This window comes from Callorhinus ursinus, unplaced genomic scaffold, assembly GCF_003265705.2.
Source record: "Callorhinus ursinus isolate GAN/ISIS: 27379988/994484 unplaced genomic scaffold, GSC_fseal_2.0 scaffold1, whole genome shotgun sequence".
Lineage (NCBI taxonomy): Eukaryota > Metazoa > Chordata > Mammalia > Carnivora > Otariidae > Callorhinus > Callorhinus ursinus.
This window is the reverse complement of record NW_027397063.1, coordinates 102,801,328-102,827,438: the sequence shown is the minus strand read 5'-3', so window position 1 is coordinate 102,827,438 and position 26,111 is coordinate 102,801,328. Positions and strand designations below refer to the sequence as shown.

Sequence of the window (26,111 nt, the reverse complement as noted above, 5' to 3'; positions counted from 1 at the left end):
ACCCCGAAAGTTGGGTTTGGGTCTGATTCCCCTTGCCCCAGCTCATTTCAAAAAAGCAGAATTTCCATGCACAGGCAAGCAAGCCAAGAATACCAGTGGCTACAGAGCAGAAATGAAATAAGTAGAGAATAGAGAAATAATAGAGAAAAATTAATAAACCAAAAAGTTGGTTCTTTTAAAAGCTCAACAAAGTTGACAAACCTTTAGCCAGATTGATCAAGAAAAGGAGAGAAAAGGCTCCGATAAAAGAGGGAACATTACAACTCACCTTCCAGAAATAAAAAGGATTAGAAAGGAATATTATGAACACTTGTATGCTAATAAATTAGATAACTTAGATAAAATGAACAAATTCCTAAGAAGACAAAAACTGAGTCAAGAAGAAATAAGAAAATTTGAATAGAAAATAGATTGAATTTGTCATTTTAAAACTATCCACAAAGAAAGGTCCAGACCAGGATGATTTCATTGGTGAATTTCCTTTTTCTCCCCCACTTTTATTGAGATATAATTGACATAGAAGATTTCCTTTTGAGGTTATGAAAATCTGACCATGGTGATCATTGCACAGTTAAAAATCATTTAAGTGCATACTTTAAATGGGTGAATTGTATAATATGTGAATTATATCTCAATAAAGCTGTTTAAAAAGAAAAATCCTGAAAAGCAAAGTCAAATGGAACAAATGAACTTAACTGGATAACAAGTTAGTGACATAATCACACAGAGAAATTTCAGATGATTTAAAACCTAATAATTTGGCTCTATATCCCTCACAAAATATTGCCTAAGGACAAAAAGAACTTCAAAGACTTTTTTTTTAAGAAAACTGCTTTCAATAGTCATATTGTTAATAAAATTGTTACATTTTGAAACTATTGCATATTTAGTGAGATAAAGCAACTAAGTAATCGCGTTATTGTTGTTAGAAACCAAGGGAAAAAAAACAATTTTTTTCTTAATTTTCAAATTAAGAAAAAAAAGAATAAAATATAAAATTCAAGAAATAAGTGAAAACATGTCATCTTAAATTTGAATTGGAAATATCAATATAAAATCATGATGTACTTTCCCTTAAAAATACCAATTTTTTAGTTTCGTTCACTAAAAGTCTTAGTAACAGTGAGAACACAGTTGCAATAAGCTCCCCTAGAGTTTAGATTGTAATCTCTAAATACCATATCATGGTAAAAAGAACCATGGCTGATGGTTCCACGTCTAGGGAAGGAAATATCTCAGGTGAGTTTGGGGCATCTTGTTATGCCAGTCTCTTTTCTATGTGCTTTACCTGTATTTGCTCATTTAATTCATTTGTAATTGAAAAAATAGAATTAAAAAGATTGCCCAAGGTTCCCAAAGGAACAAAGGGGAAAAAAAAAAGAAAGAAAAAGAGATAAAAATCAGGCTTCCGAGCCGGCACTTGAAAAGTTGCTCAACCTTGCTAGTAATTAGAGAAATGCATATTAAAACAGTTCTGAGCCAAATTTACCCTCTTATTAGAAAGGCAAAAGTTAATGTCTGTTGAAATAAAATTTTAGTGAGCTCTCAAGGAAATAAAAACTCTTACATATTGTTGATGCAAACTTAATTTTTCAGAATCTTTTTTGGGTAGTTAATTTACCATACCTAATACATTTGAAGATGCACATACCTCGTGCTCAGAAATTCCTCTTCTAGGGGCCCCAAGGTGGCTTGGTCAGTTGAGCATCTGACTCTGGATTTTGGCTCAGGTCATGATCTCAGGGTTGTGGGATAGAGCCCTGCATTCAGCTCCACACTCAATGGGGAGTCTGCTTGGAATTCTTTCTCTCCCTCTGCCCCTCCCCCTTCTCTCTCTCTCTCTCTCTCTCTCTCTCTCAAATAAATAAATAAATAAAATCTTTTTTTAAAAAAGTTCCATTTCTAGACTAGAGAAATTCTCTATATATTTTATACAAGGAAACAATGTATAAACCTTCACATTCATTGCAGCCCAGAGTACAACAGTGAACAAGTAGAAACAGCCTCAGCATCTCTCAGGAGTCTGGATACATAAGTGTGGCTTATTCATAATAGGTATACTCTATGTGGCAATTAAAATGAATGAATCAGATCCACTGGAGAAACCTCAAAATTATGTTAAGTAAAAAGTAAAATTGCATATAAAATGTACAGTTTGACACTGCCTATGTGAATCTTTTTTTTTTTTTTTTTTTTTGACAGAGACACAGCGAGAGAGGGAACACAAGCAGGGGGAGTGGGAGAGGGAGAAGCAGGCTTCTCGCCGAGCAGGGAGCCTGATGCGGGGCTTGATCCCGGGACCCTGGGATCCTGACCTAAGCTGAAGGCAGATGCTTAACGACTGAGCCACCCAGGCGCCCCTGCCTATGTAAATCTTAAAAGTTCACAAGAGTATGTATTGTTTATGAATTTATATATGTGTAGTGAAAGTACAAAAATGCACATGAATGGCCTACACTGACTTCATAAGGCAAAGAAGGGGTGTTTTTGTCATATCTTTAACATTTTATTTATACTTAAAAAAAGAGATTTAAAGCAAATATGGCAAAATTTTAACAACTGTGGCATTATTGATGGCATGTAGACATCTCATGTTACTTTGTGTATATTTGACATTTTTTATAATTATAATATTTAAAAATCCAAAGCACAATATTCTATATTAGGCACAGTTTGCTCATAAAAAAAAGGAGTGAAAGCTAAATTGCAATGTGGTAGCTTGGACTGGATTCTAAAACAGAGAAAAGACATTAGTGGAAAAACTGGTGAAATCCAAATAGAGTCCTAATCTAGTAAATAGTATCACTCCAGTGTTAAAGTCTTAATTTTGACAAGTGTACCGTGGTTACATAAGACGTTTATATTAGGGGAAGCTGAGTGAAGGTACAAAAGCACTTTCTGTACTATCTTTGCAACTTTTCTGTAAATCTAGGTTTATTTTTTTTAGTTTAAATTCAATTAGCCAACATCTAGTACATCATTAGTTTCAGATGTAGTGTTCAATAATTCATCCGTTTCGTATAACACCAGTGCTCATCACATCATGTGCCCTCCTTAATGCCCATCACCTGAGTTTATTTTAAAAACAAGTGAAGGTATCAAATCCAATTCCACATATTTTCTCTAAATGTGTTTTCTGTTTTCTTTTAACAGGGATTTGGGTGTTTTCTAAGGACAAATTTCATGAGCCTGTATATTTACCAAGTGCCCTTTTCAGGTCTGAGGTAGCATTACCTATAGTTGTGACCGCGGCACTTTCCGAGCAATGGCAATTTTGAAGTTAGGTAATAAAAGGGATGTCACAAGAGCCTCTAAAGCAGGGATAACTGTGTACAAGCAGTCTTTGAGACCAGTGTATCCCCTGGTTTCTCTTTAGCTTTCTAAATGCAATACATCTTCTTATTGCAATCCTAATTAGCTGGATAGGATTCCCCGTCCTATAAGTTTTGAAAAGCTATTCAGAAGGCAGAACTTTGGGAAAGCAAAATTATAGTTCAAGATATATGAATAGCAAGAGACCCTAAGAAATATGTGAGTGACTTCCTGCCAAGTCAAATACAGAGGCTACTGTTACTTTCTGTTTTCAATGAGGAAAGCCCCTCACCCTACCAGAGATGTCTTGTTTTTGCAGTTCATAAAGTTAGTGGATCTTATTTATGTAGAGCATTTTAGCTTTTCAAAGTGCTTTTGCTCTCAAGATTTCATAACAGTTGCATGAAACAGGAGGGCAAGTGCTTTCTTTTCTGTAGACAAAGAGAACAAGGCCCAAGGAGGTTAGGTATTTGTTTAGGAACCAGAACTCTGAGACCTCTTCAACACTTCTGAAAGTTTAATTTGTATATGAATTACCTAAGGACTCTGTAAAAATCAAAATTCTGATTCAGTGGGCCTTGGGTGAGGCCCAAGATTCTGTATTCCTAACAGGCTTCCAGGTTAACTGTGGGTCCCCTGGCCACACTCTGAGTAAAGGATAAGACCATTGACATAGGTTGAGTATTAAACTCTGTTGGACCACATTCCCTGGGTGTACTTGTCAGTGAAGATGGGCTTTCATATAATGTTTAGCAAAGAAAGGGATCTGGCCTTGGAAAGCATTCTTTTTTTTTTAAGTTTTTACTTTATTTTGTTTTATTTATTTATTTATTTGACAGAGAGAGAGAGAGAGCAAGCACAAGCAGGGGGAGCAGCAGAGAGGGAGAGGGAGAAGCAGGCTCCCTGCTGAGCAAGGAGCCCGATGCGGGACTTGATGCCAGGACCCCGGGATCATAACCTGAGCCAAAGGCAGACGCTTAATGGACTGAACCACCCAGCGCCCCTAAAGGTTTTAAGTAAGCTCTACACCCAATATGGGGCTGGAACCCACGACCCTGTGATCAAGTCGCATGCTACACTGACTGAGCCAGCCAGGCGCCCCTTGAAAAGCATTCTGATGCTGTTCTCAATCAAGCAGAAATGACTGTTAGACCTTCCTTCTTCATGTAATCCATCTGTAATTAACAGGAAGTTGTGCACAAGTAGAGGGTGGAGCTAGGCAGAAATATGCTTGGATATTGCCAGTGTTTATTTATCTTTATGATTTGGGCTTTGTCAGATCTGTCTCAATCCCAGATGCATTTGGACCTTGGCATCTACAGTTGTTCGTTAATTGGTGCCTCAAGCGTCAGAACACAAACTCGTAAACCTTGGTGATTCATCTTAGTCTCATGGCGCTCCTGGGTGTCAGGAGTTAAGTGATTTTCCAGAGCTCCACATGGCTGCCTGGATGGCATTTTCCCAGGTGGGCCCTGAGAGTTTCCTTTGCCCAAAGTATGAGATCTGGTTTGGTAACCACATGACATGATAAATGCTAGTCAGTGTGGTGTAGCCTTGCTGTAGGGAATTTCTTTGTGAAAAAAACAAGCTGTCCCTTTCAGGGACTGGATCTGGTTTGGGAGGAACAGAGCCATCTGGGTTTGCGGTCTGGTTTGGAGAAAGGAGCACCCCTGTGACATCCTTGTCCCTTCCTATGCTCTAGGATGGGACCTGGGACAGAGGGCAGCTAACAGCCCACAGGCACCTGCTCTAACAGTGTGGTTGTCAGACTCTCCTTATAACTGGACAGACTGGTGTGGTGAGGTGTCAGCTTTCTTTATAAAGCACTTTTTATAGTTTTCTCAATGACACTTATAATGAACGGTTCTCAAATATGCCTGAAGGACAAATACCACTGTTGATATATTTCAAACTATCAAGCCTATCCTGAGAGAGTTCATTTCAAGGGTAGACTTGGGTTATGGTGCTGAGCCCAGCCATCAAGCAGAGGTTGCCAAGACTGGAAGTAGTTTGGATGGCTGTTGTATCAGGGATGGATTATTTTACAAGACATGTTCTTACTTTAAAGATTATTCTGATATGATAGCGCATTTGGTGCTCTCTTTATCACTCATCTAAAATGTTGAGCTCCCCTTATGTGTGAAGTTTCATGCTAGCCTCAAGGCCCTTGGATGGCTCAGTTGGTTAAGTACCTGCCTTCAGCTTGGGTCATGATCTTGGGGTCCTGGGATCAAGCCCCGTTATCAGGCTCCCTGCTCAATGGGGAGACTGCTTCTCCCTCTCCTCCCGCCCTGCTTGTGCTAATACATAAATAAAATCTTTAAAAAAAAGTTTCATACTAGCCTCAAGGGTGGTGAAAGTAGATGAAAAAATAATGAAAAATATGGCATTTGTTCTTAAGTATTCCATATTCTCGCTGAGAAACTGAGAAACAAAACTGATAAACATGGCAACATAATAAATGCTAACTGGTCCAGAGTCATCAATCCCAAAGAGAGCGTTTCTAATTCCCATGATATGGTAAGACTTCACAGAGGTGAAATTGAAGCTAGGCTTTGAAGGATTAGTATTGTAATGTAGGGAAAATGAGCAAAAACACTTAGAGCACAAGGTATTTGAAAAGTGAAAGTAAACTTTTTTGGGCTAACTTGGCTGCAAAGAGAAGCAGTGGGGGACAAAGCTGAAAAGGTAGGTTGGGCCATGCTGTGAAGTCCCCTGAAAAATCAAAGCTAAAGAGGTATTTCATCCCCATGGCAGCAGGAAGCCGACTGAAGTTTAGTAAATATTCAGATTTTACCTTCACAGAACTCTTATGGGGTTTCATGAGATTAATATATAATCTAAAAAAAAGGGGAGGGGAGACATTCCAAAAGAATCAGAATTCCTGGGCGCCTGGGTGGCTCAGTCGTTAAGCATCTGCCTTCAGCTCAGGTCATGATCCCAGGGTCCTGGAATCGAGTCCCACATCAGGCTCCCTGCTCAGCGGGAAGCCAGCTTCTCCCTCTCCCACTCCCCCTGCTTATGTTCCCTCTCTCGCTGTCTCTCTGTTGAAAAATAAATAAAATCTTAAAAAAAAAAAAGAATCAGAATTCCTTGGCACTCGACATATTAAAGAGCCAGTTTGATCACCACAAAACTAGTTTTCTAATCCTTGTTCTGCTACTGGTTCATTGGCGATGGGAAAGATCACATCTCTAGGCTATAATTTCCTCAGATGTAAAATAAAGGGGCCAATCAAGATAATTTCTAAAGTTCCTTCTGACTCTAAAATCAATTATTTTCATTCCCCTGGTTCAAACTTCTTCAAAACAATGAGAAAAGAAAACCTGTTACTAATGCCTTTAATGACACTGAAATAATAGTTTTATTTAAATTTGCAGATTTGTTCTATCTGCATCCCAAAGTAGTTCACACTGCGAATAAAAGTCACACATGATTTATTCACTGAAATTTTGTAATAAAAAGAAATTATGGAGGGCACATGACTGCATTTTTTTTTTTTGGCTACCAGACTATAAGATTTTTCAACATCACAGATGAAAAGTTTTAAAACAAAATACAGTAAGATTATATAACAAAATACTTTTTAAAAATGTACTCTTGAATATGTTACAGTGGACATTACTGATTTGATCTATTTTTGTGCTGTACAGGAAATATCACTAGTAAATTTGTCACTTAAATTCTTTTCAAACTTAATTGCATCTATAAAAGGACAAGTTTTTTTTTAATTGGCAACATGCAAAAATTTTGAAAATTACGAGTTTTTCTAAAAGCAGAAGTAACAAGCTCATGATAACAGAAGTGTTCTGTGTGGACGTTCTGCAATCATTCCTATGGTTTCTCTAGGGTACAGTTGAGTCTGGAAATCTTGGTTCTAGTTTCTGCTCTACCTCAACTAGCTCTGTGAGAGTGGACACCATTTATCTGGTTTTACTTTCCTTTTGAAATAACGGACCACAATTATCGTCATTTTATGGTCTTTTCCCCCACCACTGGACTGAGAGATACTTGAGTGCTGGGACTCTATTCACAGCTGTAACTCCATATCTGGCACATAACTCAATATCCACTGAATAAATGAATTTTTTATCTGTAAATTGGGGCAGTTAGACTAAACTGCCCATGTCCTGTCTATCTTTAGGATTCTGTAATATACATGAATTTACTTTGAATTAACTAAGCCCAGACGGTTGAGTTTTCCCCTTCAGCTTGGCTTCTAGCCTTTTATTGCTCATTAGTACTCTCTTCAAATTAGGACATTTCTGTCCTAATTCAACTTGAAGATAAAGCAGTACAAGTAGCTAGAGTGGGATGAAGTTCTGACAGGAAATGATTCTCTATGGGAGTGACATAGAATTTGCTGTTGAACCCAACTCCTGCTTCTTGAAGTTCTGGTTTGCACCTAAAACAGTAAGTTAAAAAACTAAAAAGGTAGGTAAAGACAAATCAAATGTCAAAACAATTTCTCGTGGAAAATTTGATGCTCTCAATTTTACAGATGCTGTATAAGCAATAAAATTTTGTTGATGATGAACCTCCCAAGAACACAAGCCAGATCTCCATATTCCTTTGTGCCAGCAAAACCCCAGTAACCTCAGTGAGAACAGCTGTGGCCCCACAGCTGAAGATACACACTTCTTTGATGTAAGTCAAAGCCCATCACAATACATCCTCTTACAATGAAAAGCTTTCCTTATTTTGGAAGCCCAATTATTTTGAGTAACATTATATACAACCTAACAGATACAATGAAATCATTGACAACTCCTTGAAATGTTAAAGGTAAATGACAAAGAGTAATTGGATAATGTAGACAACCCCTCAATATTATCATACTGTGTTCAACATTGGATGACATAAAATTCAACTGGGAAAGGGAGACCCGAAAGAACTATTTTTCCGTGAATGAAACTTGGATAATGAGATGAGGGTAAATCCTAGGAAAGGAAGTATTTAATTCACTGTGCTTTTTTTTTTTAAAGATGTTATTTATTTATTTGAGAGAGAGAGAATGAGAGAGAGAGAGCACGAGAGGGAAGAGGGTCAGACGGAGAAGCAGACTCCCTGCTGAGCAGGGAGCCCAATGTGGGACTCGATCCTGGGACTCCAGGATCATGACCTGAGCCGAAGGCAGTCGCTTAACCAACTGAGCCACCCAGGCGCCCAATTCACTGTGCTTTTAATCTATTTCTTACTATTTATTCCCAGTTATGAACTTTTCATCTGTCTCTGGGTACTATTTCTTTTAACTCAAGTACAACATAACACTAGGCATTCTTTAAAATAATTTTCTATTAACTACAAAAAGTACACTCCGATAAGACATCTGTAAAATCATTTCCTTTTAGAAGGCATCAAATATTCAGGGAACTTTATTTTTAAAGGATAAATCAAATAAGACATAGCTTTCATTGACCCAAACATGCATAATCCATCCTTAATATAAAATGTTCTCAATTAGGAAATTACACATGAAATACAAAGGGAATGCAACTTTACATATGTAAAATGATTGCTAGCTATAGCAATTTAACAGTCAAATTAATACACTGTACAATCAAAAAAAAAAAAAACAAAACCCGAACATCTTAAAGCCAATTATCTATAGTAAACCAGGGGAAATTCTAATATGGAATGGTTTGACTCAAAGCAAAGAATAAGGCACCTGCTATATAAATTTAGAACAGTAACTTTCATTTTTAGAGTTACAATAAAATAGAATTAGTCAACCAAGACACTGGCTTCAAAGAGGGAAACAAGTACAGCGCTGATTTCCTGGGTGAGAAAGGCAGGTAACAATGCAGATAAAAACCTGCTGGTCCAAGGTCGGCTGATGCCTTCCCTATTCTTGAGTAAATTCCTAAACCTTCTTAACTGCTCCTCTCCCTCATTCTCCTCCTACATTTAGGGGTATCAGAAGCTCTGAGGTTCACACTGTGTATTAGGTAGCAGACTTCCCTTCTGTTCCTCTTAAAAGAGCTTATTTTAAAAGATATCCTGAGGCAATTAACAAAGCAAACGAGCAGCTTTCATTCCAATTCATTGATACAGAGACACCTCTCAGGCTTTTTTTTTTTTTTAATCAAGTTATGACTAAGTATTTAAATAGCCAAAACTTAAAATTTTCAACAGTACCAGAGAACCCAAAACCTGCCTTCTCACCCTTACCATTAGTAAAAAGAAACTTTGATCAATCATAACCTATAAAATTATACAACAAAGGGAAGACTATAAAGACTGATCCTTATCAGTAAATCCATTTACTTCCAGAGGGCACTTTAGTCTGACGTATCTAGTACCCTAACAAAATTTTAATCATAAATCTAGAAAATTATTTCCAAACACTAAGTAACTTTTTAATTGATGTGCCTTTTTTGGTATCAAAAGTGCTATTAATGTGCTCAGATGTCTTACGGCACATTGGACTCATCAGTATGTCCTGATGAGACACCCAGTTTTAGTAGTATTTTTCCCTAAAATGTTGTCTAGCACAGTAGACCCCTTTGATATATTAAAGTAATTCTGGTGAAATCAATGGTGACATAAACTGTCCCTGATTTTACTCCACCATGGTAGCTTTTAGTGAAAATGAATTGACTCATTAAGTTACAAAATGCTCAATCAAGTTGTTTTCTTATGGCATTTCAGGTTAGTATAATTACTCATGCAAAATCCAAGGTAGTGTAACAGAAATATTGTTAAAATAGATGTTGTAGCTGTAAGCATCTCCCTTTATATTAAGCATTTAGCTTTTAAAAAATTTAGGTGCTAAAGATTATGGGAAAACTAGGCTGTGTAGTTGGGTTCCATTATAAGCACTTTATTACATGACAGTTACATGACCCTATATGGGAGTGTGCTTTCAATTCAAGATACAGTAATAAAGTGCCTAGCTATATAAAAACCAAACTCCAAACTTTAAATTAAGCTAATTGCATTTACACATTAGGGTTAACAAAATCTAGACCCTGTCTACATAGACTTAATCTAATTATCTATACTGGATACTGTTTTAATAACCACATTAAAAAAATTTACTCTTTACTGACTGAATAAGTAGGGTCCACTACTGTAGCTTAACAATCAAATTTTATTGCTTTATTCATGTGGTGCTTTTGCAAGGCACTGTGGTATGGACTAGAAAACTTGGAATGACTCGTGAAGAAACCTTGGAATGACAAATGAAGGATGATATGGAAAGTCATTCTGAGGCAGGATGCTTTACTGAATTGTTTTTAACCAGGGTATCAAACATCAGGAATGAGTTCAAGTTAAAATTCACAGGAGAATGGAAACATCTTAAGGTCAGTCACTTCACATGCCCATCCTGATACTTTGAATAATCTGGAAAATTGCTGTAAAGAGAAAGAGCAAATGTTTTAGTATGCATGCTTTGAATAAAATAGGTCTGGCAACTGATACTTATTAAGGTAGTTCACAAGAATCCAAACGCACCCTTAAAATTACTTGCAAATGCTATGTAACTTCGCCGAAATAAAAAAAGACAAGCCTACTCTAACAATTGAATGTCTAAATTTTATTTTTAAATTTGTTTCTCTGAATTTTATTTCTAAATGTCCAAGAGATTTTGCAATACGCAATCATTTTAGAAAGAACTTAAAGCGCCAAAGCAAACAGGTTTTTCTAGCATAGAATTATTTTGATTTATCCCCAAAATATTAAGTGTCCTTCTAAGGCCTGGCCTGTAATATAACCAGGTTTCCTCATTCTCACAAAGCTGAAATTTGATCATCTTTAGGTTAAATAAATTGCTTGGCTCTTGGCCATTTATCAAGAAAGCTTCTAACTAGTAAGTTTAGGAGGCAGGCAAAGTGAAATGTTTAAGAAAAACCTCAGTAATTTTAGAATGTCAGAATGTAAAAAACAGAAACATGTACTTCAATATCAACAACTTGTATATTAAGATAATAAATGAAGAGACGAAAGGTATTCTGTAATTTGCAGAGGCAACAATGTATAATTTAACAGCAGGTTTATCTGCTAACTTATTTTTCCTACCATATGTCAAACGTTTCTTTAATTAATCTAAAAACATTTATCTCATACATTAAGTTGCCAATCAGGTCCGTTTCCTTTATAAAGAATCAATTCTTTTCAAGAGCTTTACTCTATAAAATATACCCAATTTTGACATAAAGGCATTACATTCTGGGACACGTTAAATTAAGTTCAACGTCCATATACATACATCATGTTCCTAAGCTTTTTTTAAAAATGTATCGATAATGAGGCTGCAAAACATTCTGAATTCTCATTCCATAAGGGTTGTTTTGGTCTAAATTTCTTCCAACTTGATCATTACTAAGGACCTGACCTCCTTTTCTGATCTCCTGTGAGCACAAATCAAGCTGTGAGAAGTTTCTGGAGCACCACTCTCTGTGCATATGTGGGACAAGCAATTCGGTTCAGATGAAAGTGACTTTTGTGGGGCTCCCGGCAGGTGAGTTGAGAACTACGCTGGTAGGATTCACCACTGATGGGTCATCACGTCATCCCAAACCCTACATCCAACGCCCTTACCCAATGGTAGCCCCAAAACACTTACCAGAACCACAAACAACAAAAATGAAGAGAGCCAATAACCAGGGTCCTACAGACGCCTTCTCTTCGGGAGCATTTCTCTGCAAAAATGAAAATTCCCTTTTCAAATGCAAAACCCCGCTCCGACCCCGGACTCCTGCAGCCTACACCTTGGCCCAGGTGGCCGGGTCCTCTCACCTCACAGGTTTCCTCTCTGTTCCCGAACCGCCAAGCTCCAGCACCCACCTTCCCGAACGCCCTCCCCCCAGCCTGCCCCCGCCAACTTAGCGTCCAGCTCGCAGCCTCGGTCCGCTAGCCTCGGGTCTCGTGGACAGCTCGACGCGGCCCTACGACCCAGGCCTGAGCCCGGGCTGCCGGACCGAGGGGCGCCTGCTCATTCCTTACCGAGGTCTTGGCGACGTTGCCGCGCTGGGTGATGTTCTTGCTGTGCTTCTCGTTGGCCATACGGATTCGCTGCTTGGCGACCATCTTCGCGGCGCCACCACCTGCCCCAGCCACCCCTTGGACGCGCTCGCTCGCCTCCCCTTGGGCCGCCGCGACGCTCTGCTCCTGGTGCCTGCGCCGCCGGAGCTTGGAGGCTCTCAGGCGGGGCGCTAGCTCCGGCCGCTGGGCCTGGGCTAGACAAGCGCTAGCCGGGCGCGGGCCGCCGACTGACTGACGACGCCGGACTGGCCGGCGGAGAGGTGGGCGCGCGGGACGACAGCAGGCCGCCGAGATGGTCTTGCGCCGCCGCTCTGGCCGCCGCCGGGAGCGTGGAGTGAAAGAGGAAGGAAATGCAACGCAACAACCGTGTAGCGCTGTCCGTAGCCTCGAACTACTTCGGGTTCGGCTGCCAACGTCAGCACTGGACGGGCTCCGCCCCGCGGAAGTGCGGGCTCCGCCTGCTGAAGCCGACGGAGAAAGAGGACGAAGGCGGGCGCACGGGCCCTAGCCCAGCCCCCCGACGCTCTTTAAAGTGTTGCCCCGGAGCTGCGCGTGCGCGTTCGGGCTCCTTTTCCGCCGCTGTCTCCAACCGGAAGTGAATTGGCCCCGAGGTTTGTGATACCGGAAACAGCTCTGCGCGGTTTCCACGCCTGAGGAGACGTGTAGGGGCCGGGTTTGGCCCTCGTGAACTCTGACCCAAGCGCATGGGTTTCTCTTTCCGGGACAAGATGGCGCCGTCCACGCCGCTCTTGACAGGTGAGTCCTGAACGAGCAAGGGATTGTTTTTCAGAGCAGTTTCTTTTTGTGTCTTTGCTCTTGGGGATAACCCGAGAAGCACTGGTGTCTTATCCATCTTTCTTTGTGGGTTGTGGAAGAGCTAGAGGGCCTTTTGTGTTTCTTGGTGTCGCGTGGCAATCGGAAGTGAGGCCCCCGCCTGTGGGCTCCTGCATTCCCCTCCCTTTTGGCCCATACATCATTCCTCCCTGTCGCTTTAGGTTCCACTGGAATTGAGGAAGGGAGATAAGATCAGGAAGTGCAAGTTGAATTTGTTACCCCGGGTGTACAACACTGGTTTTATAGGAACCCTTATCTGGTGACCTACCTTGTTGACAGTGAGAAATCATTTATTTCTTTAATAAGGAACAAACATAAACAAATAACTAAGTCCCTAGAATGAGCACACATATTAAATACACCTGAACTTAAGTAATACCAAATTCTGTGTTCCTTGCTTTAATGAGATTTGTAGCGCCGAATAGAGAGAGTAGAGCTGTGGTAGTGTAGATTTAAAGTGATGAAAGTATGCTCTGGGATTGTAGCAGTGAGCATTACAGAAATGATCTAGCAACGTTTGATGTTGAAATGGTTATGAGCATTTTCGAATTTGAACATGAGAGGATTCCTGGATTTTGAAGCGGAGGCAGAGTTTATAATTTTGGAAACGATAATTAGCCTTGGACTGTGTCTGGGAAGACTGGACTACGGTAACGACTGGGATTCTCATATGAGTATCAAATAAAGAGAGGGGAATTGGGAGAGAAAAGAATAGAGGCCTTTTGAAAGTCACGAATAGTTTATATAGAAAGGAAAAAGTCATTAATAAAAAGGTTGTCTTTTTTTTTAAGATTTTATTTATTTATTTGACACAGAAAGAGACACAGTGAGAGAGGGAACACAAGCAGCGGGAGCGGGAGAGGGAGAAGCAGGCTTCCCGCTGAGCAGGGAGCCCGATGTGGGGCCCGATCCCAGGACCCTGGGATCATGACCTGAGCCGAAGGCAGATGCTTAACGACTGAGCCACCCAGGCGCCCCAAGGTTGTCTACTTTTGAGGAAGGGGGTTATGTCCCCGGAGACTTGAACCTTAAAAAACTTTTGCACTTTTTCCTGTTCTGCATTTTAAAATCTTTATTGTTAAGCACGACATCCTCTCATATTAATCTGGCCACTGCAGTTCCTTCATCAGATATTTATCAAATACTGACTATAACTTGTTAAATGATTATGCCAGGCACATTACTGTTTAAAAGGCATAATTACATAATTAAATGAATTTTTTTCTCTGGTTTCGTAAAGATAACTAGTATGTTATTCACAATGCTTATTTGAACTCTAATAAAAAACAGTACATTAAAATTATCTGATAAATTTTCTCACGTTAAAAAAAAATCCTTACAGGGTCGTCTCAATGCTTACAGAATAAATTCCATCTTGTTTAGCATAGCATGTGGAATCCTTCATAATCCGTGAAAAGCTCTTTGCATTTCCTTGGCTGCCCCCCCCCATTTTGTGCTCCGTCAATATTGAACTGCTTATAAAACCCTTGAAAAATCTACTTCTTCAGTCTAGCACTATCCTGTTCCTCTTGATTTGGCTTACTTCTTTTCATCGTTTAAAATTCATTTCAAACATCATTGCTCTTTGAAGCTTTTCTTTACTCTTCCCAGATGATCAGTCAGTCCCAGGCTATTTTTGTACTTCATATATACTTGAAATTTTTTTTTTCCCTTTCTCACGCAGGTTAAATATCTGGTTATTTAGATGCCTTTCTGCCTTGTTAGACTGTGAACTCCTTGGTGGCGGGGGCAGAGTTTTACTCATCCCTGTCTTCTCAGTACCAGTTACGGTGCATGGTAAACAATAGACACTCTAAATGTTTGATGGAGGAGTAAATTAATAAAGGGTAATCATTTATAGTCAAATTAACTAAGAATGATAATTTTCTTACAATGCTTAAAATCCAGGACTTTGTAAGAGCTTCAGGGTTAGATAATCATTCTATTTCTCATATTCATAGAGGCCTAGAGAGATTCACATTGCAAGTTGGCAGAATCAGGATTATTAGTCATTCAATGTCCATTTTTCTTTTACTTGAACACATTGATTAATTTTTTAAACATTGTTAGTATAGATATTTCAGCCAATAATAGATTCTTTTACTTCCAAAATCTTTTTTTAAAACTTAGACTCATGGAATTTTGGAGTTTAAAATAATTTGCACATTGCCCAGTAAATTTTGTTAGTCACAACTTTTAATTGGAAATTACAAAAAGCCAAAGCACGCCTGGGTGGCTCAATCCATTGAGCATCCGACTCGATTTCAGCTCAGGTCATGGTCTCGGGGTCAGGGTCGCAAGATTAAGCCTCTCGAGTTGTGCTCTGCACTCTGGGGGGGATCTGCTTGGGATTCTTTCCATCTCTCTCTCCCTCTGCCCCTCCTCCTGCTTGCGTGTGTGCCCTCTCTCTCTAAAATAAATAAATGTTTAAAACAAAATTCATTCTCAGGCTAACGTTCTCCATGTTTACATTCAACCAGCTTAGCAGCCCCAAAGGAAAGCACATTTTTTGCCAGTCTCAATGCTAGCTGTCTTTGGCTTGACTTGGCTTGGCTGGATCTTGCTTATCTTTGAATCCGTCAATTTTTAATCAAATCACCAATTCTAACCCTTGGATAGTTTCCCTTGGAAAATTAGAGTCTTCTAAAAGGTGAGGCCTAGATTCCAGGCATGTAAAACAGTGGCCCTACGTGAAACCCATATTTCTAATTAACTTGCCTGGTTGAGGCCACTGAGATAATTTATTCAAAATGGAGTCATTGTCCTACATTGATAGGTACTGCACTGGATGTAAGGGTTGGAAAAAGTATCCCATTATAATGATCACCATATCCCTGGCATAGAACACTCGTTTGTTGAAGCCTAATAGTTTTCTCATACTAACTCAGGCTTAGAGCAATAGATGGTATATGAGTATCCAGAAAGGCTCCTAATTTTTAGAAAGATATTATTTAAGTACAGTATTTACTATTCTTGTTTTTAAACAGTTTTTCTGTGTGAAACTCTGGCATGCATTTGTTGCTTTACTGAAAAGAGCCGTTCACATTCTAGGTTTTTCTTCCTAATAGAGCATGTTTCCAGATCCCCTTTAATTAAAGGAGAAAATCATTAAAAACAAGGGATCATATCAACTCTCAGTACACTATATTAAACTGTCTACATTCTATTCAGTGTTTCACATTCAGTCATACTTATAATTAAAATGAATTCCTCATTAGAAAGTCATATATAGAAAAGTTGTTTTCGTTATTGAAAAGAACTTTTGAATCCATATTTATTTTTGCTTTTATTAACTTGTAATATGGTTTATGTTCTGTTATGAATCTGATTTTGTGTGTTTTCGAATGCACTTTGTATATCCATTTATTTTTGTATAAGTTACTCAAACTGATTAAATCCAGTAAAGTATCTTAGTGGTTCCAAAATGTCTTACAGCACTTTTTCATAGATATGCTTCTGTGTAAGGAGATGTGAAGTAAAATATTTGCTTTAAATAGTGATTTATATGTATGAAGGAGACTGTAGTGACTCAGTATGATTTTTATGATGAATTCAATTGATAATTAGTTCCCCTAAAGTAGACATATCTGTTATAAAGAATATAACCAACAGTATCACCAGTTTTAAAGTAGCTCTGGTTTACACTTTTGTCTCATTGACTTTGTTTTTACCTTAGTACAAAAATCTTGATCTATTCAATTTTTTATTTTAATGAAGCACTTTGTTCGGTATTCCCAAGCAAATCTATTCTTGAGAAATGTTGAAAAAAATTTTTTCCAGGGACACCTGGGTGGCCCAGTTGGTTAAGCATCTGCTTTCGGCTCGGGTCATAATCTCAGGGTCCTAGGATCGAGCCCCATGTCGGGCTCCCTGCTCAGAGGGCAGTCTCCTTTTCCCTCTCCCTCTCCCTCTGTGTGTCTCTCTCAAAAAAATAAAACCTTAAAAAAAAAAAACAACAACTTTTCCCCAAACTTTTGATTGATTTAATTTCTTGCCATATTGTGAACAATCATTATCAAAAATGTTTTTGTTTTTTTTTAAGGTTTTATTTATTTATTTGTCAGAGAGAGCAAGGGAGCAGGAGTGAGTAGCACAAGCAGGGGAAGTGGCAGGCAAAGGGAGAAGCAGGCTCCCCCATGCGGGACTCAATCCCAGGATCCTGGGATCATGACCTCAGCCAAAGACAGAGGTTTAACTGACTGAGCCACCTAGGCGTCCCAGTGATGGTCTTTTAAAAAAGCCTTATAGGGGCGCCTGGGTGGCTCAGTTGTTAAGCATCTGCCTTTGGCTCAGGTCATGATCCCAGGGTCCTGGGATCGAGCCCCTCATTGGGCTCTCTGCTTGGCAGGAGGCCTGCTTCTCCCTCTCCCCCCCCCCCCCCCCGCTTGTGTTCCTGCTCTCGCTGTCTCTCTCTCTCTGTCAAATAAATAAAGTCTTTAAAAAGAAAAAGAAAAAAGCCTTATATTTTGATATAATTTAATACTTACAAGAAGTTGCAAAAACAATAAAGGGAGTTTCCTATGTACCCTTCACCTAGCTTTCTCCAATGATAATATATAACCATAGTACATTATTAAAACTAGGAAATTGATACTTGTACTGTAGTATTTACTAAACTATAATCCTTGTTTGGATTTCACCAGTTTGTGTGTGTATAGGGTACTATGAAATTTTATCACATGTAGATTCATGTAGCCACCATTGTCAGAATATAGAACTGCTCCATCATCACAAAGAAGATGCTACCCTGGGGCGCCTGGGGGGCTCATCCAGTTAAGCATCCAACTCTTGATTTCGGCTCAGGTCATGATCTCAGGGGTGGTGAGGTCAAGCCCCGTGTCGGGCTCTGCCCTGGGTGTGGAGCCTCCTTAAGATTCTCTCTCTGCACCCACCCCACCCCACCCCCCACTGTATATGCGCGCTTTTTCTCTCTCTAAAAAAAGAAGAAAAAGATGCTGCCCTTTTATAGTTAGACCCTCCTTCCAACTCTAACCATGGGCAGCCACTGATCTGTCCTCAATAATTTTGTCATTTCTAGAGTGTTCTATAAATGGAATCAGAACATACAACTTTTGGATTTTTGTTTTAAAACTGTTCTTTATTTAGAATGTGAACATACGCATGTTGAAAAGCAGTTGATCAATTTGACTCAAGATTTTGCTTCTCCAGAAACATACTAAAACCAGGAAGTGAAAACCACATGAGACTGAATGCTACTTGAGTGACACTCAAGAGTGATACTTTTCACACTAACTTTTCTGTCAAGTGTTGCCTTTTAAGATTTTGAGTTAACAATCTGTATGAGAGAGTGTGGGTTAAGTAGTTTTTGTTCCTCACTCCTGTTCTGTTTTAGTCCATTGAGTCTCCAGTAACAAAAATATCGTTGAGTGGGTGGCTTAAACAACATTTATTTCCCATACTTCTGGAGTCTGGGAAAGTCTACTTCAAGGTACTGGCAGATTTGGTGTCTGGTGAGAGCCTACTTCCTGTTCAAAGACAGCCATTGTTTGCTGTGTCTTCATAGGGCAGAGGGGCAAGGGAGCTTCCTGGAATCTCTTTCATAAAGGTGCTAATCCCATTCCTGAGGGCTCTGCTTTCCTCATCTAATTACTTCCCAAAGGCCTATCTTCAAATACCATCACATTAGGGATTAAGTTTCAACGTATGAATGAGGGGGGTGGTAAACAGTCTATAGTAGATCCTTTGGAGTTTTCCACCTGTCTTAGTTTGGTATGTAGTCAAATAGAAATTTTGGAAAAGGAAAACCTTGTACTGGTTGCCCTGAATAGTCTGAAAGTTCCCACTGCTGTGGTCAGAAGGCTTCATGGGTTCTGCAGTATAGCTGCCACTTTAGTCCAGTTGACCCTTGAACAACAACATGGGTTTGAAATATGCAGGTCCACTTACATATTTTTTTAAAATACAGTACAACACTGTAAATGTGTTTTCCTTGTGATTTCCTTAATAACTCTTTTCTGTAGCTTATTTTATTGTAAGAATATAATATATAATACATGTACAAAATATGTATTAATTGACCATTTATGTTACCGATACAGGTGGTCAGCTGTAGGCTATTAGTAGTTAAATGTTTGGGGGAGTCAAGTTAGTCACGCATTTTTGGTTGTACGATTCAGCACCCCTAACTCCTGTGTTCAAGAGTCAGCTGTATAATGTACAAAAACTTTGAATTTCACCTCAAGTAAACATTGTGGTTAGTGATAACAGCAAAATGAACAAACATAGAGGACCAAGGTCACTAGTTACAAGTTCATCAGAACACAAGCTGAGATCAGGTCGATAAAGCTTGTTTTACTTTGTTTTTTAAAGATTTTATTTATTTGAGAGAAAATGAGAGAGAGAGCATGAGAAGGGGAGGGTCAGAGGGAGAAGGGAGCCTGATGCTGACTGGATCCTGGGACTCCAGGATCATGACCTGAGCTGAAGCCAGTTGCTTAACCAACTGAGCCACCCAAGCGCCCAAGCTTGTTTTTTCTTTTTTGCCAGTCACTTTAGGCATATGTTCTCAGGGCCATCAGTTAAGACAACAGAATGTGGTTTGATTGCATCATCTTATGGCACATTTTCTAATTACACTGCAGCTTCATTGGGGCTTCACTGACAATACGCTGTTTTATTTTCCTAGGCCTGTATGTAAATTTTGTAAGAGAGCCTTTCATGTGTTAAATTGCTATAGCAGCTTGTGGGAGGGACCTCATTAGGCTGACACAATTTTATGTAACCTAGTAATAAAGTATAATCTGGTAGCTAAAATCCTTACTTTGGTAAATTCACTTTTTATGAATCTCTCAAATAAATGTTTGTTAAAACCATTATTATAGTATTAAGAAATGAATGGCCTATTCTAAATGCTAATGTGTTGTACATGATATTACAGCAAATGATTTGGTGATGAGAAATAGCACTGTTTTGCCTGTGTAGTAAGAGAATTTTGATGCTACACTTGATCTTAGCCAAAAAACTGAAAAGCAGTTGAGAATTTTGATGCTAGAGAATTATAGTTCATAGTTTTAAAATATTGTAGGAAAACATTTTTTGGCACAAAATGTTTTCTAATGTCATTAGAGATTCTTAAAATAGATAACTTCAGTGTTTCATTCAAGACGTAGCAATAGACTGAGCTCCTTTGAAATTATTGCCTTGAGTGCAGTTATGGATTCATTTTTTTATTATTATTTTTTAAGATTTTATTTATTTATTTGACAGAGAGAGAGAGACAGCGAGAGAGGGAACACAAGCAGGGGGAGTGGGAAAGAGAGAAGCAGGCTTCCCACCAAGCAGGGAGCCCGATGCGGGGCTCGATCCCAGGACCCTGAGATCATGACCCGAGCCAAAGGCAGTCGCTCAACCAACTGAGCCACCCAGATGCCCCTGGATTCATTTTTTTAAATCCCTAATGCCTAAGACATAGAGCTGTGCAGTGACCAGATCAAATAGAGCCTTGTAAGCCATGTAGTGTTACGAGTTTAGATCTTGATATATGCAGAACACTTTGCTAGGCTTCATTCTTTTCAAGGCCAAATGACCTGTAACAGTTTGACAATTCAGTTTAGTGCTCTGCATGTGAGGAAACATGGTATTGACTTGGGTACTTGTGGATATCTAACAAGAAACTCATCATTTACTTATGTGTTTATTTATCTTCCATCCCTCCACTAGAATGGAAGCTCCATGAGGGCATAGATTTTTGTCTTGTTCATCAGTGGTTCCTTTCCTTAGTAACTTTATAACTTTAAATTACTTACTTTGGGACTGTAAGTTATATTACTTTCAATATCTGAAAATTGAGCTAGTTAATTCTCAGGTAGAAAATCAGTATTATGAGAACTGTCCCTTGAGAAGGGAAATGGAGCCAAGAGCGGCCCCCTGTTTGTCAGTTCTGCTGCTTTCTCAGTAAAGGGAAGAGTAGATTTGTGAACAGTTGGCAGAAAAGGAAGCAGATCGAAATATAACCATGAACCTCAGTATAAGTTTTTCTTCTATTCAGCACTTAAACTTTTGCTGCTAGCAAGAATTTTAGCTGATAAAATAGTAACTCATCAACAAGTTCTGCCAGTTTTATCTCCTAAATATTGAACATTTATTCACCATTTCCCCTGCCCCCCATTAGTCCAAGTTTCCATACTCTCCTGTGGGACCACTGCAGAACTGTCTTGAATAGTCTTATCCACTCTTACTCTCTTCCAGTTTATTCTCTACACTGGACCAGATTGACCTTTTCAAAATGCAAATCTGGTTCTAGAACTTCACCTAAAACCCTTTCGAAGTTTCCCACTTTAGGCCACAGACCAACGTTGCCTGACTTCGGCCACAAGATCGTGCTTGGTGTGAGCCCTGTTTTCTTCTCCACCTCCAGTTACTTCCATAAAGGCCTCTGATGCTCTGTCATCTCTCTTGCCATGGAATTTTTGCGCTTGTTCCTGTTCTCTTTGCTTGTTAACTGTACCCGTCCTCCAGATCTCAGCACACAAATCCTGTACTCAAGGGCACTTTCCCTAATCTTTCATTTTTAGATCAAAACTCCCTATTCAGTGGATTGGCCCCATAGATCTTTAGTTTGTAGCACTAAGCACACTTACAGAATTCCATGTATTTGACTAATTATGTGATTAATGAGGTCAGGGACAAGACTGATTTTCCTCCCTATTGTATCTCCAGTACTCAACATAGGGTCTGGGAGGTAGTTTTTATTTTTTACTCAGTAAGCTTTTTTCAAATGAACGAATCAATTTCCTTGATTCAGCTTTAGAAACTTCTAATTGAGCCATTTAAAAATATATAATTAATCTAGAGCGCCTGAGTGGCTCAGTCATTAAGCATCTGCCTTCGGCCCAGGTCATGATCCCAGGGTTCTGGGATGTAGCCCCACATCAGGCTCCCTGCTCAGTGAGGAGCCTGCTTCTCCCTCTCTCTCTGCCTGCCGCTCTCCCTGCTTGTGCTCACTCTCTGTCAAATAAATAATCTTTAAAAAATATATAAATATATATAATTAATTCTTTCGATGGTTTTGCTTAATCTTGAACTCTGTTCCCACTTTATTTTTTAGGATATTACTGTTATTGGGAACTTAGTAAATGAATGTGTCTCATCCCACTTGTTCTCTTAGTTTGAGAAATTGTAAATATATTACTAATGCCTTACATTTTTTAAGAACTTTGGATGTATTCTGTATTTTCCTGTTATTTTTTTTGTATAAAGCACACAGCCACCCTGTTTTCTAATATCTCCTCTTCTTCCAGGTTGCAGACTGCCAACTTTTTATTGTATCCTTATGTAGCAGAAAGAGAGCTAGCTAGCTCTCTGGGGCTCTTCTTAGAAGGGCACTAATCCCATTCATAAGGTCTCTACCCTTATGATCAAATTACTTCCAAAAGGCCCCAATTCCAAATACCATCACATTGGGATTAGGGTTTCAACATGAGAATTGGGGGGAGGGGGGGATATAAACATTCGTTCCATTGCATTATGTATTGATTTCCCAGCAGTTGCATGATTTCATGCAATAGGGTTAAGAAAAATGCACCCTTTTGTATATTTAATGAAAAATGTACTCATTTAATGCTAACATTCTGTAGCTATGAAATGTTTAATAATTTCATTGATACTTTGAAACCTTTTTCTTTTTAGGATTTTATTTATTAGAGAGAGAGATAATGATAGTGCACAAGCAGGTGGGGGTAGGGGTAGGAGAAGCAGGCTCCTCGCTGAGCAGGGAGCCCGATGCAGCGCTTGATCCCAGGTCCCTGGGATCATGACCTGAACCAAAGGCAGACACTTAACCAACTGAGCCACCTAGGCACCCCTGAAAGCTTTTTGTTTTTTAAAATATTTGTGATTACTTAGTATTCATTAACAAACTAAAGGTGGTTCTTTCCACTTTGTTTCTTTAGTCCGAGGATCAGAAGGACTGTACATGGTAAATGGACCACCACATTTTACAGAAAGCACTTTGTTTTCAAGGTATGGTTTATATTGTTGACTGATGTTATAGGGAACTATACAATACATCCTAAATTATTTTTGTTGTTATATTCTGAACAAGAAAGAACAGATAGGCTGGTTTCTTGGGGTGTGTTATATAATATTAACAGAAGACGGAAAGAATGCATATTCTTTATCAAGAAAAATGATTGATCTTTAGATTTGAAAATAATAGCTTCAGCATTTTTAAAAGAAAAAGCGTAGACCTTAGTATATTTGAGTTCAAGCCTTAAGATTCGAAGAATCTTATCTTGGGGGATGAAGAAAAACTTGCAAATGTGATAGCCAAACCACTGCCTATAGTCTTCATGAAATCGGACAATGAAAAAGATATAGGAAAGGAAGGAAATAGAAAATATATATTTAACTAGATAGATACAGATATATTTTTTCTAAAAAGAAACAATGGGTAAACAGAAAATTATAATAAAAGTATTAAGTTGGTGGCATAACCTTATGATGACATGCAAAATTCTGAAATGCATTCAGTCATTTTATTGGAACAGAAAATTGATATTGTCATTTTAAATCCATTGTATGATAAAACAAATAATTAACATCATTAGAAACCAGGATTTTTCAGCATAAGATTGAAAGGATAGACGCATATATTGATATGAACTCATGATTTCTTTTCATAAAAACATTTGTATTTTCTAGTTCTGTCCGCTGAAAAAGGTTGAGAAGCAGTGATAAGCTAGTAGTAGTGAATACCCCTGCCTCACAGATTGTGATCTTTAAACACCATTCTTTACTAATAGGAACTAGTTCCTTGCAGAAGTGACTGACTTCAGATCTACAACAGAAGATATAAGAATTGAGCTAGAGACATCTTGGGCCAGAAAGCAAGGAAGCTATAAAAGACTAACAGGGCTTTGTTAAAGGGTCACAGGAGTCAACTTTAGGGGGTTCTCACTAACTTAAGATGGGGCAGTTTGAGAATTGGGAAGAATCATGACTGAAAGGATTAAGACATTCAAGGATATAAACACTCTCCCCAAAACTCCTCTCTCCAGATCTTATTGGTCAGCATTGGAGGTTGATGGGGTGGGTCCTCGCTCATTATTTTGAAAACTGATAAATCAAGAGAAGGAGTCAAGCATTTATTTTGCCTTTCCCGTACAGTTTTTCAGAGTAAACAAATTATTGATGAGGAAAACTTATTTATAGGAGAATTCCAGTTAATACAAAAGGAATGATGGGATTAGATAATCATTGTAATCTTAAAGAAATCATGTGTCAGTGGTTCTCAAACTTTAACATGCATCAGAATTCTCTGAAGAGCTTGTTAAAACACAGATTGCTGCTCCCTCCCCAGATTTCCTGATTCATTGGATCTGGGGTGGGGCCCAAGAATTGGAATTTTTAACAAGTTCTCCAGTAATGCCAAAGCTGTAAGTCTGGGGAGCCTGCTTTCAGAACTATTGATCTGGGCAAATGATCATCAAAAGATGCTGAAACTGTTAGATGAAGTATCGATGGGGAACTTTATAATCAGGCTGACATCACCTGAATCTATTGCCCAGTTTTTTACTAGACCCCAGTTCTCTAGAACCATGATACAGGAAGTGTGGGCTCAAGAACAGCTATATTATATTGGCTTCACCTTGAGCCAGTGCAGAAATACAACATCTCAGTCCCTGATCCAGCTTACTGAGTCAGAATCTGTGTTTTAACCAGATCCTCAGGTGATTTGTATGCATATTGATATTTGAAAAGCACTGCTCTAGTAAACAAGTCTGTGTCAAAGCTTTTGGGCTGCATGCACTTCACTGGGGTGTATAATCCCAAGGCAGCAGGAATGTGGGCGGGGGAGGGTAATGTGGAATGAAGAGAAGGAAATAAGTCAAGGAAGAAGTGAAAGCAAATATAATGTGAGGTGCACTGAGCTGACCACAAATGCACAAAATATAGCCAGGCTGCTTGGTGATGCAAAATGTCTCTGGAGAGGCTATAAGGCACCATGGTGCCTCAGAACATTCAGTTGTGGAGAGGAAGCATAAGAAATGTTATCTGCAGCCAGAGCCTCTTTTGGTCTATTCACGTTGAGTTTGAGTGTCAGAACTCCTCTTCCTGCTGCTGCAATAGGCATAGTGGAAGCCATGCTAAAATGTGGCCCTCACTCCTAGAGAGTCTGAGACAACCAGTGGTGTTAGGAGATGAGGTGGCCAGGTCTCTTCATTGAATAACTGAGTCCTGGAAGCAGGAAAGGTAAGGTGAATCTGAGGAGGCACATATATAATGAGTCCAGGACAGTCTCAGCATCACTAAGAGTAGAACGAGGAGACAGTATGTGTCTCCTGGTGGGTAGTAATGGGAACTCCATGACACTTACCTTCTATGCAGGTTGAAATAAAAAACAGCCTGATTCTAGTCAAGCTTTTAGATGAGTGGTTCTCAAATTTGGCTGCACGCTAGAATGACATGGGGAGCTTTTAAAAACCTGGGTATCCAAGGACTGGATATTATATGAAATAGGTCGCAGCACAAGTGTGGAATGGAGGACCTCTTGGTGATAGTTGTTTAGTGAGAAGAGGACAAAAAATGTGTCAGTAACTACAAGCTGAGGCTAAACTACCATTATTATGTGATTGCAGAAACACGAGTGTCATCTTCAGATGAATTAATAATGTAAAGATAGTATCCAGTTTAAGAGGGATGTACTGCTCAGTTCTCAGTGCTTGTTATTTAGTAATTCAAATGGCTGCGGACTTCTACATGTGCCCACATACACATTTTTGTTTGTGTGTTCCTTAGCACTGGGAGATGTCCTCCTAGTAGCCATCTCCAGTTGAGAGCTAGAGTACTTAAGATTTTATTTATTTATTTGACAGAGAGAGACACAGTGAGAGAGGGAACACAAGCAGGGGGAGAGGGAGAGGGAGAAGCAGGCTTCCCACGTAGCAGGGAGCCTGATGCGGGCTCAGTCCCAGGACCCTGGGATCATGACCTGAGCCGAAGGCAGACGCATAATG

At 39.2% G+C, this 26,111-nt stretch overlaps 2 protein-coding genes across 3 annotated transcripts in view; one reads left to right on the top strand and one right to left on the bottom strand.

Moving 5' to 3' along the window:
- Window positions 1-10,385: 10,385 nt before the first annotated feature.
- SERP1 (stress associated endoplasmic reticulum protein 1) lies at window positions 10,386-12,742 on the bottom strand. Its single transcript, XM_025880536.2, has 3 exons — window positions 12,262-12,742; window positions 11,882-11,957; window positions 10,386-10,670 (listed from the first exon to the last, which is right to left on the bottom strand). Exons 1-3 carry the CDS (start codon window positions 12,343-12,345, stop codon window positions 10,630-10,632), a joined length of 201 nt encoding a protein of 66 aa, XP_025736321.1. The 5' UTR covers window positions 12,346-12,742; the 3' UTR covers window positions 10,386-10,629.
- Window positions 12,743-12,916: 174 nt separating this feature from the next.
- EIF2A (eukaryotic translation initiation factor 2A) overlaps window positions 12,917-26,111 on the top strand; it is a 35,550-nt gene continuing 22,355 nt past the window's right edge. For both annotated transcript variants that reach the window (XM_025880515.2, XM_025880506.2), the window contains exons 1-2: window positions 12,917-13,056; window positions 23,046-23,115. In XM_025880515.2, the coding sequence (XP_025736300.1) occupies window positions 13,005-13,056; window positions 23,046-23,115 (122 nt within the window). In that variant the 5' untranslated portion in view covers window positions 12,917-13,004. The remainder of the gene's footprint in view (window positions 13,057-23,045; window positions 23,116-26,111) is intronic.